This window comes from Macrosteles quadrilineatus, unplaced genomic scaffold (genome assembly GCF_028750875.1).
Source record: "Macrosteles quadrilineatus isolate MER2022 unplaced genomic scaffold, UCM_ALF_1.0 Scaffold_3__2_contigs__length_128488019, whole genome shotgun sequence".
Lineage (NCBI taxonomy): Eukaryota > Metazoa > Arthropoda > Insecta > Hemiptera > Cicadellidae > Macrosteles > Macrosteles quadrilineatus.
Genome location: NW_026542596.1, coordinates 60,797,129 through 60,811,824, shown reverse-complemented (window position 1 = coordinate 60,811,824; position 14,696 = coordinate 60,797,129). Strand labels below are relative to the sequence as shown.

At 37.6% G+C, this 14,696-nt stretch overlaps 1 protein-coding gene across 1 annotated transcript; it reads left to right on the top strand.

The window, feature by feature from the left end:
• The first annotated feature begins 837 nt into the window (after positions 1-837).
• On the top strand, positions 838-12,880 carry LOC128990045 (2-phosphoxylose phosphatase 1-like). The gene is made up of 5 exons (XM_054412270.1): positions 838-1,119; positions 7,236-7,350; positions 8,388-8,555; positions 9,100-10,082; positions 11,969-12,880. Exons 2-5 carry the CDS (start codon positions 7,245-7,247, stop codon positions 12,227-12,229), a joined length of 1,518 nt encoding a protein of 505 aa, XP_054268245.1. The 5' UTR covers positions 838-1,119; positions 7,236-7,244; the 3' UTR covers positions 12,230-12,880.
• The last annotated feature ends 1,816 nt before the right edge of the window (positions 12,881-14,696 follow it).

Below are 14,696 nucleotides of genomic sequence, written 5' to 3'. Positions count from 1 at the left end.
CATGCGAACGAGCTCATCTTAAAAATGAACGAGCTTTTTACATATAACCACATCAGGACAGGACGACGTCTGTCGGGCCAGCTAGTATTTTAATGTTGTTTATAGACAAGTACATCAACGCTCAAACATACTGCAGAAAGTCCGAGTCGCAAGCCACGGGCATTGGCTACAACGTTGACTTTGGATACTGCAGATAGATTTCTTGTCTTTTTGTAAAATCTGGAGCCTGCTTTAACCAATAACGTGTTAAATAGCTTGTGTAGTCTTCAGAGGAATATGAAACTGCTGAAAGTTGGTGAAGACCTCGATTATTATCCCGAAGGTTGACGGAAATGCTCCACCATATATAACCACCCGGGCTTAAAACTATTAAATTAAAGTAATTGAAACCATTTTTTTCTAAGTGGCTTATTTTTATGAAACTAAATTATTATTAGGTATAATTTCAGTAACGTGATTTGTTAGATATTAAGGTATAAAGATCTATAGAATGACATTTATTTCTGTAGTTAATTATGCCAAACATTTTCACAATACTATTAGGTGTTTATCATGGTGGAAGGAAAATACATGTATTATACATTATATATTGATAATGAAAATATATATGTATTTTCCTTCCACAATGAGTTGTTATTATAATTTACAATGTATTTCCACCATGATTTACAATATTTATTGATAACTCTTCTTAACTGATTATTCATTCATACCTTACAGTATGAATACAACTAACTCAATGCTTTGCAAGCTTAATATTCATCCTCTATGTAAAAAGCAGACGGATTCACGGATTATTTTGTTTTTGTTTTGTTTACAACGAAACGACAAGTCGAACGCTGCCGAGTGCCGAAATGGCAAAATGTCTTCGAATATGTGATAAAAGTATAAAAATAGAGGTATTTTAAGGTTTACATGGTTTAAAAGTGTTCTAGCAATGAAACCATAAGTACAGTAACTCTCTCTATTAGCGATTAAAATGTGTCATGCTATTAATTAATTAACTTTAATATTGGTAAGGTTCCAATTGTGTCGTGGTTACACTACGGACTACATTCTAGGCCCTAGGGTCGACCTGGTTTTCAGTTACATCCCTCTCAATGCCTGTATACAATACAGGTAAGTACATACTACTTTATGGGTACAGTTTCTTAACTGGGCTATGCTAATATCGATTGAAACTATCGATTTGATTAGTAAACCTTCATTTATCAATATTATTGATTGACCCTAGTTTCGAATTGTAGTAGTTTTGTCTGACATTGCTATAAATGATGATCTATCATATATGTGTGTCAAACGTTTGACCTCTACTTCAATTTATTAACGTCAAGGCTATACCTTGAAAGGTAACAGAAAAATGGACTTGACATACTGAGGGCCAAAGTTCCAGTTAGGCTCCTTGTATATTCTGCCCGTTCTTCACACGGTGCTGCGACCGGTGGCGCTGCAAGTTTGAGTGGCGTCTGTGGCAGTGGTGGGGTGTCAGGCTTCCAACTTAAAGAAATTCTAGTCACTACTAAAAGTTAATAGTAATGAGTGTAGTGGTGGGAGAAAAGAATAGGCCCTACTAAGAATTTGAATACAGGTCTACTCGGAATACCTGAATCAAAATACTATGTTACATCCTGGGAGATTTATATTACGACGCTAAAACTCTGACTGTTACTTAGTATGACAAAATAAATTAGCTCATTTAAATAATAGCAATAAAAAATATTATCTATAGCCTAATAAAATAACTAGTGTAGACTTCCGTATCTGTTGGCACAAACAACCAAATGAAAATATTGATCGATATATCGAATGAAACAATTGAATAATCAATATTTTCATTCGGTTGTTTGTGCCAACAGATACGGAAGTCTACTCAATAATTATTTCAGAATTCAGAGTGTACCGGTACATAAAATTGCCGCTGTGGCATGTCACAGAGTGAGCTTGTAAAACCAATGATAATCTTACTTCACCAAGCATGGGGTTTGGACCAAGATTGGTTTAATGGGCTTGGACCGCTTTCCATTAAAAGCATTTGACTTCAACTTCACAAAAAAAGCTCCCATACAACAATTCTACAGCAATTTGAGGCCGCACATTTCTGCGGCTCAGGTACACTGTCATGTATCTGGCCCGTCTCAACAGCGTTCTGTAGCAACCGCATGGTAAAAGCTCTCAATGCACTTACAGAGCCACAGTTTATAGAGGCAAGCCGTAGAGGATGAATGAGCCTTCAGTAGAGCACCTCTATTGTAAAATTTCAGATAATATTTTAGCATCGGCTTAGTTTTCACCTTTTTATCAGGATATTTAAGTTACTAGAGGCTGAGCAGAAAAAATCAACATACAAATGACAGGAATTAGCTTATCCAGCTTAAATTATTTCTAGCTATGTAAACATGCACTCTTTAACATTCATGGATGTTTGGATCATGGTTTTTACCAAAACAATGGTTAAGCAAAGAAAAGTTTTTAAGTCCATGCAAGTAGCCTATTGTACAATTTATTTGCTTTCAACAAACGTTGCAGAAAAAAATTCCATTGCTGGTAACCCAAAACACAAGGCATCTTGAATCCATTAAATACCGTACTCACCTTTCTTGATATTTGAAGAAAAAGTAACTTATTAGTCACTTTCCCATCTATAAAATTTGATGGGCTAATTTACTATTTACAGCTTGAGAATCAGTCCTTGACTCAGGAATGACTGTGCATTTGATTGAGAGCAATGGCTAAATAAATAAATAAATAAAAATGCCTTTATTTACGAGCGAGTTTCATGATACATGTTTTTCAAACTAACTCAAGTCACTAAATCTAAACTATCCTAATATATTTACATAAGTATATACAAGAAATGTCAAACAGAATGATTTAAAACATATATTTTACACTTGTTTTTTTCATTGCGGCCCTGAATGAGTTATAAGATTTCGAACCCTTAATCACTTGAGGGAGGCCATTGTACAACTGCGGGCCGAAATAAGAAAAAGACCTTCTTCCAGCCTCAAGCCTAACTTTAGGAAAGTGAAGCCTGAGGTCAAATTCAGTATCAACATTGAATTTGGAATAATCTCTATATGTGATAAGCTTCGACCCCCTTTTGTCTTTCTGACAAGATATACAACAATATATTAGTTTATGATCAGTCATCCTCATTCCTCTGTGGTCAACTATGCTGGGGGTGTCTATGACTCCAACACTTTCAATCTCGGCAGATTTGTCTACTATAATATGGTCAATCAATTTTGCCGAGGTTTCTGTCACTCTTGTAGGCTCGTTGACAATTTGTATAGTGTTGGATTCTCTCATCAGCCTACACAAGTAATTTGTTTCGCAGGTTTGTGACAGAATATCAATATTCGTGTCCCCCAAATAAATGACTGATTTGACTTCGACCGCAAGGTCAATAAAGAGGGAGCGAAACAGATCCGAAAGGAGAGTGTACCTTATGTAGGAAGGCCGATAAACCACACATATACCAAACTTACTCCCTTTGAAACTCACCACCACACAGAGATGCTCAATACCAGGATCGATGAAATCAGGTAGGGGGTAAGGCTGAAAGTCGATGCCGTCTTTCACATACAATGCCACACCCCCTCCTGGGTAACCATTTCCAGCATTGCGATCGCAACGAAGCATTGAATATCCCGGTATAGCATAACTGTCTGTGGGTGTGTTTGGGTGGAGCCAGGTCTCAGTAACCCCTAAAATGTCAAAATTAAAGTCATGAACAAGTGAGCAGAGCTCATCGAATGCTGTGTTTAGAGACCTTATATTGACATGGGCCACTTTGAGATTCCCTTTACCCCCCCTCCCAGTCAGTTTTCCGGGACATGAGAAGCCCTGGATGCCTCTACAATAGTATTGGAGACGCAATCGACACTCTCAGTCCCGGGAACATGACAAGGAGTAGGAGCAGCTCCACGGGAGAGAGCACTCACACAATCCAAAGCTGCAGAAATGTGGTCCACAATCAGAGAACCTAAGCGAGAGGTGCCCCTTCGATTGAAGTGGACTCCGTCCCGGGCTAAGTCACTCCTGCCAACACAACGGTTTGGATCTACAAAAGTGACGCCAAAATTATTACACATAAGATCCAGCTGAGAATTAAAGTCACGTAAAGGTTTAAAAGGAATGTCATGGCGAGATAAAACACTATTAAGACAAACTTCAGCTTTTGGAAACCGTGTCTTGGCAGTATACAGGAGATCTGCCATATGATGCAAACTCTCTCTCTTACCGTGCCCGCCGTTGTAACCCGGACCTCCCCTAAAACCTCTCTTTAAATTATTACAGCCAACATGTAGGTAAATCACAGACAAATCCTTATCTATAAAGCTTAAAAGTTTTCTTTTAACATCTTGGATTCTGTCTCCAGGGCCGCAATGCACTTGAGCACCTCTGTTTGAGGCTTGTTTACCAGCAAACTTTAAATGTGAGTCACCAATGACTAACACTTTTTCAAATTGATTTGTATGGCAATGAACTAAATTACTAACTGTTCTATTTACAAAGACATTAGTGTTACATTCTGGAACTGTGGTTGCATTCTCAGGATCCAAGCTAACTGAGTCACAGACTATGTCACCAGTGACACTGGAATCAATAATTGGAATAGATTTACATTGAGTGTTGTTGGGTTTTTTTGACATATTTCTTTTAGTTTTTCCTTGAATTTGAGATTGCTTTATTATACAATTTTTAGGCGTTTTTAACCAATGACCTGAAGGGTTTCTAAAAACAACACCATCAGACACCTCATTAATATGACTTAAGACAGAGAATTAATTTTTGCAAGAGATTTGATTTGGTGTATTACTTTTTGCTTTGTTTAGTTTACCTTTATGTTTACACAATTTCCACTTTTCCTCACTGTTACCATTATTACTACTAGCTAAGTCTACCTTATTTACACATGTTTGGTCGGCAAGTTGTGTCGCAGTCAGTTCCACACTTGTGTCCACCACCGTGACGTCACTGATGGTCGCAGGTGTCACCTCCTTGCTGATGGTCGTCAAGGCGTCCTCATCTTGCCGTGGGAACATAGGTGTAACAATCTCTGCGCAGAGTTGAGCCAGCAGCAGCCGCGCGTTGACGATCACATGTAGACCACACTCGAAGCCCGCAGTCTGCTGGGCCACACACCCCTCGGTTAGTTGGATGCCGCCACTCAGTCCCAAGTTGTCAAGGAGTATCTGAGCATGCCGTCTGTTGACACCTCCCGAAGAGTCGTAATGAACTGCAGACTGTTTACAAGTGTCCAGCAACAATAAACTCCAATGAGTACCCCCTCGATCACTTAAAGAATTGTTGACACAGAAGAAAACATAACGTTTAATACCGAAATGTAGCTCGGACAGTAGAGTTTGTACTTGGGATTCTTCACCAAGCTTCAAAATTTGAGTCAATGACGCTCCCACTAAGATAACATCACTACGGTGGTTAGACACTTCCGTATTAAGCAAAGAAAAATAAGCAGTCAGTAACTCGTCTGATACCCACTTTGACTTGTCATTTATCGTGGCCTCGAAATTATTGAGCGTCAATGTCACATCAGAGAGTTTAGATTCTAAATTCTTGCATTGCGACACATTTTTGTCTAATAGTTTTTTTAGTCTACTATTTTCAACAATGTACCGTTTGGTTTGGTACACTGCAACCTGTCACAATCCTCAACAAGCCTGTCATGTTCACTTTGTAACTGTCTTAATGTCAAGTTGACATTGGAAGCTTTACTTAAACTATCACTTAAGTTCCGAATTTTATTTTCTAGAGAAAGTCTTTCGTTTACAAGGCAATCATTTGCTACAAGTGACTCGTTTATCTCCAGACGGTGGTTCCGCTTAAACACCTCTAATTGGCAATCTAGTTCCTGCAGTTTAGTCTCTGTACTAAGTAATTTATTATTTGTCTTAGCCAAGTGGCCACACGTAGAATTAAATTCAAAAACAACTTTAGCTGAAGCATTAACCAAGTCTGCATGGCAATTTTGTTCACAATTTGCAACAAACTTTTCTAGTTGAAGACAAAAATTAGAAATTAGAAGTTCGTTTTCATCAGAAAAATGTGTACAGTCAGAGAGAAAACTTTCCATTTTTATTCTCAGATAATAAAAACTTGAATATATACTACTATGTCTAATCACTATGTACACACAAATACCAAGATTATAATTGACGAGATATCCCAGCGCCTTCAAACTCCTAACCTGAGCGCAACGCAGTAGTGTACGTTCGTTGCGTCGAGCAAATTGCAGGAGTCGCCAAAATTACGAGTGGTCGTAGGCCGGCTAGCAGCGCGACGCGACCGGGAGAAGCGATGCGGGAGAAAGTCTCTGCGGCCGGCAACACTGGTCCCGATGCGCGGCGGCGAGTGCGCAGACGTACCAAACACGCTGTCGCACAGTCTTATCAAACCCGAAACTTGAGTTATCAGTTGTCTGGTTATTTACAATTACACACTACGATGTCATTACACAGTAAAATAATAGTTATAAAACAGTCCAAGATCAATAATAACACAAAGTAAAATAGTCCAAAACACATTTTACCACTAAAACATACTTTTAAAAACTCACAAGACGTACAACCCTTCCAATCTGGGCAGATCCATAAACATGTGAGTAGTTTTATGATCGGGCGACTAATTAACTATACGTGACCAAATAAACATTTCCTACAATTTTGGTGCAACACTAACTTTTATGATGCATCAAATGGAACCCTAAGGTCATATCATAGAAAGTAGCTTAAAACAGTAGGCTAAAAACTACTACAGTAGTTAACCTTGATAAGAAGACCCTCGATAACAAGTCACCCTTGATAACAAGTGTCATTTTCAAATCCCCTTGAATTTATTTTACCCCAAATATCATGTTATTGCAAACCTCAATAAGGAGTCAACCTTGATAACAAGTCTCATTTAATAATCCCCTTGAGAGTCTTGTTATCAAGGTTCTACTGTACGTAGTACCATAACAGTTGCAACTATCATAAAAATCCGTAGAGCTGTTTAAACGTAAATTGGAATTAAAAACTGCCTTTCAAGTGTCGTTCACAGTAATGTGCCGTCGAGCATTGAGCACGCAAAAGACAGACTCAATTTCAAATGACATCAGTTTTGGCAGATACGAAAGGCGAAATGAATATCATGCCACTCCAAGCATTTTACAGAGAATAGTTGAATTTTATTCATATATAGGTGTTGTCCTATTTAATACTTTTCCGTTCAAGCTGATCCTGATGCCAAGAATGCAGCTACCAAGTCTGGTGAAGAAGCTAAGCTCACAGCATCGACCTTTCTATTGCTACCTCGTGATGAGCTTATGGCTGTTTCTACTTCTAGTTGGTAATGTCATGCTTATATCTGTATAGCCTAATTCTTAAAACCTTGTGAATCCTGGAGTGTGGACTGATAAATATGTTTGAACATCGGTAACTGTAGAATTAGGCCTAAAAGCTATTATAATGATTGTTGAATAACATTTTGGTTGTCAATAGACCATCTACTTTGGTCTATTGTATTCCAAATTACTTTAGTTTCCATGTTTGTATTTTATATAGTTGTCTGATTGACAAATGAATATGTATCAAACCTCCAAAGTAAAATCATCGTCTACTGTAAAAGCACTAAAAACATTAGTAGGTAGTTAAGGTTAATAAAATTAACTAGTATATTTTTTCAAAAACTAGGAACCTACTTCAAACATATATTAGAGTAGGCAACATTCTAACTTGACGTCATTTTATATCCTACTTGATTGGTGGATGGTGGATCTAAGTTCAAGGTCGGCTTTTAATTCACTGGGTCAAAACATCATCACAAAGCAAATTGCATTAGGAGAATGGCGAGATCTAAGTCTGAACTCAAGCCCTTACAAACTACTGGACCAGCCAATACCTTCTCTGTTTATCATTGAGTACATACTCGTATAAGAGAGGTCAGATAATGCTAATAGTTGTTACCGATTTTGGCAACGTAGTTCGGGCCGCTGACGCTTGGGTCGCTCAATGCCTAGCTTATATGCAATGCTGAGTGTGCTATGCCTTATCGCTGTATGTACAGTAACTAAGGAAGATCGCAGTGATATAGATATGCCAAAGATCTCGGCCTGTGATGATGATCACCACGGTAGCATTACAATAAACTTATATTTTAAAATTAAGGGATTCTAAAGGCTAAAAAAAGAATAACGATAATTTTACGTTGATGTATGACCATCCAAAAAATAACTATCTGAAAACCCCTATATCCCAATTGTTTTGAATAATATACACTCTACTGTAAATTAAATTTTGCATCTTTTCATTGATTCCAGGTGACCAAAAGAGTAACCTATGTTGTTATCAGTTATTAATTAAGTTTTCACTGTTTTCACTTTTCAGTTATGTACAAGTATATGGAGACTCAAGATGTTACATTAACCGTGTTGAAGAATTCCGTCAATGATCAGACTACGAGGAGTTTCCCCAGCAATCCTCACCCTGACATCAAGACACAGAGAGTGTTGCGGATGTGCAATCTGCCACAAGAAATACGGACTGTCAGTGAAGGTAATAGAGTCCACCCTGACTCTTAAAAACAAATATCATACTAAACCAGTTCTCCATTTGAGAGAAATGCAATGGAACCAAATTTCGACACCTCTCTCTCTCTCTCTCTCTCTCTCTCTCTTCCTCTAGAGAAAATATTGATTTAAGTTACCAGCCATTTTTAAGAGAACATTTCATTTCCAAACATTACTGAAGATTCATACTGTTTTACAGTTATTATTTTTTTCCTAAACACATTTGTTTTCAAACAAAGTGAAACTAGAGGTTTAGTAGAGAGCAAAGGAGAGATATTATTTCTCCTGTGTGTTTCTCTGTATTTCAGAGTCTCAACATTTTGCACTGCATGAAACTATTAGCTTTTATGTTTATTTGTTCTTGGTAACTCCTCAGGTATAATAACTCTTGCGTAAACAATAGTTTTTTGTCAAATGCAAGTAAGGGAACAACATTTTTTCAAGCTTGACTAATTAATTTTGTCTCTAAATTATAATGTAATTTTTTGTCCGATATTTTAGTAGGATTATAAGATGTACCCATGTCGCAGGTCAGCTGAAAGAGTCGTATCAGCTGGAAGGAGTGTTGATCCTGTTGAGACACGGAGATCGCGGACCACTGACTCATGTCAGGGACATTGTCAGTATCGACTGTGCAACCAACCCCCATCCCCAGCTGCCTGCCTACGAGACTCTCCTTGACAACATCACGGGAACTCCTCAACTCTCACAGATGCTCGGCCCCTTCCACGGCTTCCCCCTGCTGCCTCCTCGGTCGTGCAATCTGGGTCAGCTAACCTACGTGGGGGTCTCCCAGCTGTTAGCCCTCGGGGAGGCGTTACGAGCCGCATACGCTGACAGACTCAATTTATCCAACGCCACTGTTCCTGATGACATCGTAGTGTACAGCACAAAATACCGCAGAACATTCCAGAGCGCATTGGCTTTCCTCTACACGTTTCTAACACCTGAGCTACTTCGCAACGTCGTCTTCAGAGAAACACCTAGTTTACAGTTTTGTTTTGAGGATTGTGCATGCCCTGCGAGTGAAGTGTACTTGAAAAAATTCAATCATGAAAAGTCCAATCATTTAAACTTGCATCCTGCCGTTTTGAAATTGGTGAATTCCGCTTCGTACATTGTATACGAGGTGTTCGAGAAGAATCTGGCTAGTGACCCTCACTCCTTGAGAGACGCTCTGCTAGCCTACGTTTGTCATGGATCTAGACTGCCGTGTTCGGAGGACAGATCTGTTTGTGTGCACACAGAACAGGTGACGAGTTTACTATCTTACATTGAATGGGAAGCTCGTCAGTTCTCCAGGAGTCCCACGCTCAAACGGGCGTGCATCTTACGAGCTTACGGCATGTTGAGGAATATAGTCTCACATTTGGTGAGGATTATCTCGGAAAAGAAACCGAAGCTTGTGTTATATTCTGGCCATGACAAGACAATACTCTACTTAACAACAGCTCTAGGAATTGCGACAGACACTACATATTTGGCACACTATGCTTCTAGATTCATTATTGAGGTATGTATCTACCATTGCCTGTACCTAGTAATCTGTAACCTATTTTATTATTCAGAATAATCAGAAGCTTGCTGGTTCAATCGTGAAAAAAGTCTGGCTTTTTGATGAATCAAAACAGGGCTTAGTTGTCACTAATCAGTTGGCCTATAGATAAACAATGATCCTGCTTAAAAATAGCTGATAAATTATCAAAGCTACACAGATCGTCCACTCCATCCTACATGCACATTCAGCTTAAAATATTCACTCAGTGTGTGTCCTTGTCTTAAACGATTTTTGTTAATGTAATTAATGTTGTCAACTTGTTTAACAACGGTTTTTACAGGGTTATTTAAAATGATTGGTGCAAAACTAAACGGTTAATACATCTGTTTCCTTGATTTCAAATAGCTGATTGTTACACCAATGGAAAGGGTGTGTTTATAAGTTTGTTTTTGACAAGGTTATGTTTTGTCTCAGTTGCTTTGTTGAGTACCATGAAGCCTGTTAACAAAATCAAAGAATATCGACAAGAATCGAAGCTGTCATGACAAATATGTGTGCGTTTTGGTTGTCAGTTAGCTTACAGGCCTATGCTTGTAATAACTGCAGTTTGTACGAATTTGTTTCAAACGCTTGTGTAAAATTGTGGACTGTGGTATGTGAAGTTCCCTCCCAGGTTTGACTGAGAAGGTTTTTGGTCACTGCGCAAACTTAGCTTCGATTCTCTCCACAGCGTCTGGCGGAGTCTGAGGGTGGCCCAAACTGTTCCCGACAAATGAACATGGCTTCATACAACGAGCTATGCAGTTCCGATGAGGAGCCTCCTATCTAAATTTGGTCTGAAGGTTCCGCTGTACATTAACAATAACATTAGCACGAGCAAATTCTAATACATAAAATGCTTTTTAGCGAATTTCCCCTATAGAGAATAAGCTATTACCGTAGTACTCATGGTAAGACCTGGACCCGGGACCGATTTACTTTTTCGTTTTGAGGTCCCTAGAGACCAAAAACACCCTCCGTTCAAATTCATATATATATATATATGTCCGTTAGCGCGATAACTCGAGCAAAAATCATCCGATTTTGATTAAATTTGGTACAAACATGTAAACCTAGGTTTATTCAAATGAGTTCGCGAACCAGCATGATCGGACTATGGGAACAGGGGCTTATGGGGGTTTTATGGGGCAAAAATTGGTTTTTCCCATTTTTGACCCTAAAAACTTAAAATTTTGGAATTTCTTTCTAAACCATTTTGTAGAGCTTAAAAAAACAAATAATTTAGTATATTGAAGCGTTATTAATACATAGCGCCTAATGGTTACAAATACAATTCCAAAAAACTGTAAATTTAAAATTCCCACGTTATTCTTATGGAGAATAAGTAAACTCGTAATAAGTAGTTTGCTCGTTTATTATCATATTTTGATCAAATTTGGAAAATGCATTTATTTCATACTAAACTATTAACATTTTACAAAAAAACACCTTTTTACCCTCCCTGTTGCAGCAAACCTAAGTACTTGTTAAACTAATGTTATTTAAATATGGAATAAATGTGATATTTTTAAGAAGACATTTTAGTGTAAATCCAATAAGGCAAATGGAAATTCGCTTAGTTTGCAGGTTTGCTGCGGCGGGGGTATTATTATTTTGTAGTAGCCATAGCCATTATTTGTTAGCAGGCTTCGTTGTACTCAACTGAGACAAAACATAACCGTCAAAACAAACATATGAACATGCCCTTTCTGTTGGTTTGATAATCAGCTGTTTGAAATAACAGAAACGGACGTACCAACCGTTAAGTTTTTGCACAGTTCTTTTTAAATAACCCTGTATATATTCAGCATTATTGGATCTTAACTGTACGATTTTGTTTGATATGTTGCTCTGAATTGCAGGTCTACAGGAATACCAACAAAGCCACAGCTGATCTAAGTGGAGAATACTACTTCAGACTTCTCTTCAATGGCAAAGATTTCACCAATAAAGTGCAGTTCTGCAAAGGCACAGTTATTGTGCAATCTTCCTCCAGTAAAGGAAATTCTCAGACTCTATTTTTGTGTCCTATTCATACCATTATTCAGTTTTTACATAACGACTACTTCGCTCTCTTTAACGCTTCAAACTTTAAGGACGCTTGCACTGTACATACTAAGTAGATTTTCGATAGCCATAAAACTCGCATTGCCTCTTTAGACTAGACTAACCAATTTCAGCGTCTTCAAATATTAATGTATTCAATTTAAGGACTGACTTACTTTTCTTGGTAATTTTTTGTGGCTTAGAAATAGTTAAGGTTTCTTCTTGCTGTGACTAGGAATTGAACCAACTTCAATTATCTAGTAAGTTTCTTTGTAGTTAGCTGTGGTTTTATTTTAACGTAGAAAATTAAGTTGATGTCTGTTGTACCTGATTTTTTAAACTTAGATGTGCAATTTTATACTTGATGAATTTCTGTATGAGATATTGTGATAATTATGCTAAGATTTACTTTAATAGCTTTAAAATATTTTAAATATTATGGTTAGGTGAGAAATTGCAGATAGATGCAGAACAGTCCCACAAACTCAACGCAATATCAATATGTGGTCCACAAGGGTGTGCAGTTTGAGAAATGGGGGTGTAATAGGGATCAAATATTGTGAATATTGGATTAATGTTGTGTAAGTAGGCTGAATGTTTTGTTAAACTATAAATTGTTGTGCTGACCTACAGAAGGCTTTAAGGCCATGTCACACCGACATCCGCCGCTCCCGCCACGGGAGTACCGCGCGCGGATGTTTTTCCTCGAGCCATGTCACACCAAAAGTTCGCGTCCGCGGCGGGAGTTTTGAGATGAGTTCATTACAATTCGTTTTACATAAGAATCTCATCTTACCTGTTTAGTATGCCATGTAAATTTGCAGGTTTTAAGTAAAGTGTTTAAGAAGCAATTGAATGGTTATTAATTTGTTAGTGTAGGGCTACTTTAAAAAGTGAATAATTATTTTTTTTAATTAATTTAGACCTTGTGTTCGAAGCATTTTTAATAAGGTTGAGGATAAATTATCCACTTTCAGCATTTTGAACGATATTTTTCGCTACACTACAAAGACTATTTACTTTTTAAATAAAAACATATGACCATTTTAAAACTAATGTAATTTTTTGCTAAGCCTTCTATTGAAAGTTCAAGTTTACATTGATTGTAGAGTTTTGGTTGTTGCGAATCGAAAAAGTTGATGAAACAACAACAAAAAGTTGTTTACATCGGCAATATAAAAATGTTCATGGGAAACATAAAATTTTCACTGTAAACGTTATTTTTGCATGGTAAACAAAAATGATTTTTTTCTGGTGATAAAAATAATTACGAAGATAATACAAAATACCCCCGCCGCAGCAAACCTGCCGTCTAAGCGAATTTCCATTTGGCTGAATTGATTTTCAATTGATCTATTTAAATAACATTAGGTTTAACGAGTACCTAGGTTTGCTGCTACAAGGAAACTAATAAAGTAGTGTGTTTTTTGGTAAAATATTGATAGCATACTATAAAATAAATAAATTTGCCAAGTTTGATCAAAATATATCCATAAACAAGCAAACTACAACATTTTACAATATTCTCCATAAGAATAACATGGGCATTTTAAATTTACCATTTTTTTAGTTTTCTCCGTAACCAATAACCGTACAAAAACACTTTGATATACTGAACTGTTTGTTTTTTTAAGCTCTTTAAGAAGGTTTAGAGAAAAATTGGGAAATTTTGTGTTTTGAGGGTCAAAAGTGAGAAAAACCAATTTTTACCCCATAAAACCCCCCATAAAACCCTGTTGCCATGGTCCGATCATGCTGGATCGCAAACTCATTCAAGTTTATCCCGCCTTACACCTTCAAACCAAATTTCATCAAAATCCGATAAAAATTACTCAAGTTATCGTGTTCACGGACACATATATATATATATTCTAATATATAAAATTCTCGTGTCACAGTGTTTGTCTGCAAACTCCTCCGGAACGACTTCACCGATCGTTATGAAATTTGGTGTGTAAATTCTGTAGGTATGCGAATAGGAAGTAAACTATTTCCCGTTTCGAAATTCTTAAAAGGGCTCCGCCCCAGTGGCTCTGGAGTTTCCCATGTTAACCTTATGAGAAATGGAATTAATGAACCTTAACAGCTGTTTCAATTAAATAGCATTAGAGTTACAAGGATTACCAACAGGGTGCAGCACTATTATTTCTTTTACATTTATGACAACAGCTAATTTGCAACCAAAAGGTGAGTGAGCGTAGCGAACGAACTTCAACCTGGAGGCGAGTGAGCGTAGCGAACGAGCTAACCTGAAGGCAAGTGAGCGCAGCGAACGAGCTCCAACCTAAAGGTGAGTGAGCGTAGCGAACGAGCTCCAACCCAAAGGTGAGTGAGCGTAGCGAACGAACTTCAACCAGGACGTGATTGAGCGATGCGAACGAGATCATCTTGAAAATTAAACGTAACGGTACTTTCTTTCCATCGGTCTGTCTTAGGGAAAACCTATAAATTAGGCAATACGAAGTTCGCTGGGTCAGCTAGTATATATATATATATATATATACATATATAAAAATTTGAACGAATGGTGTTTTTGGCCTCTGG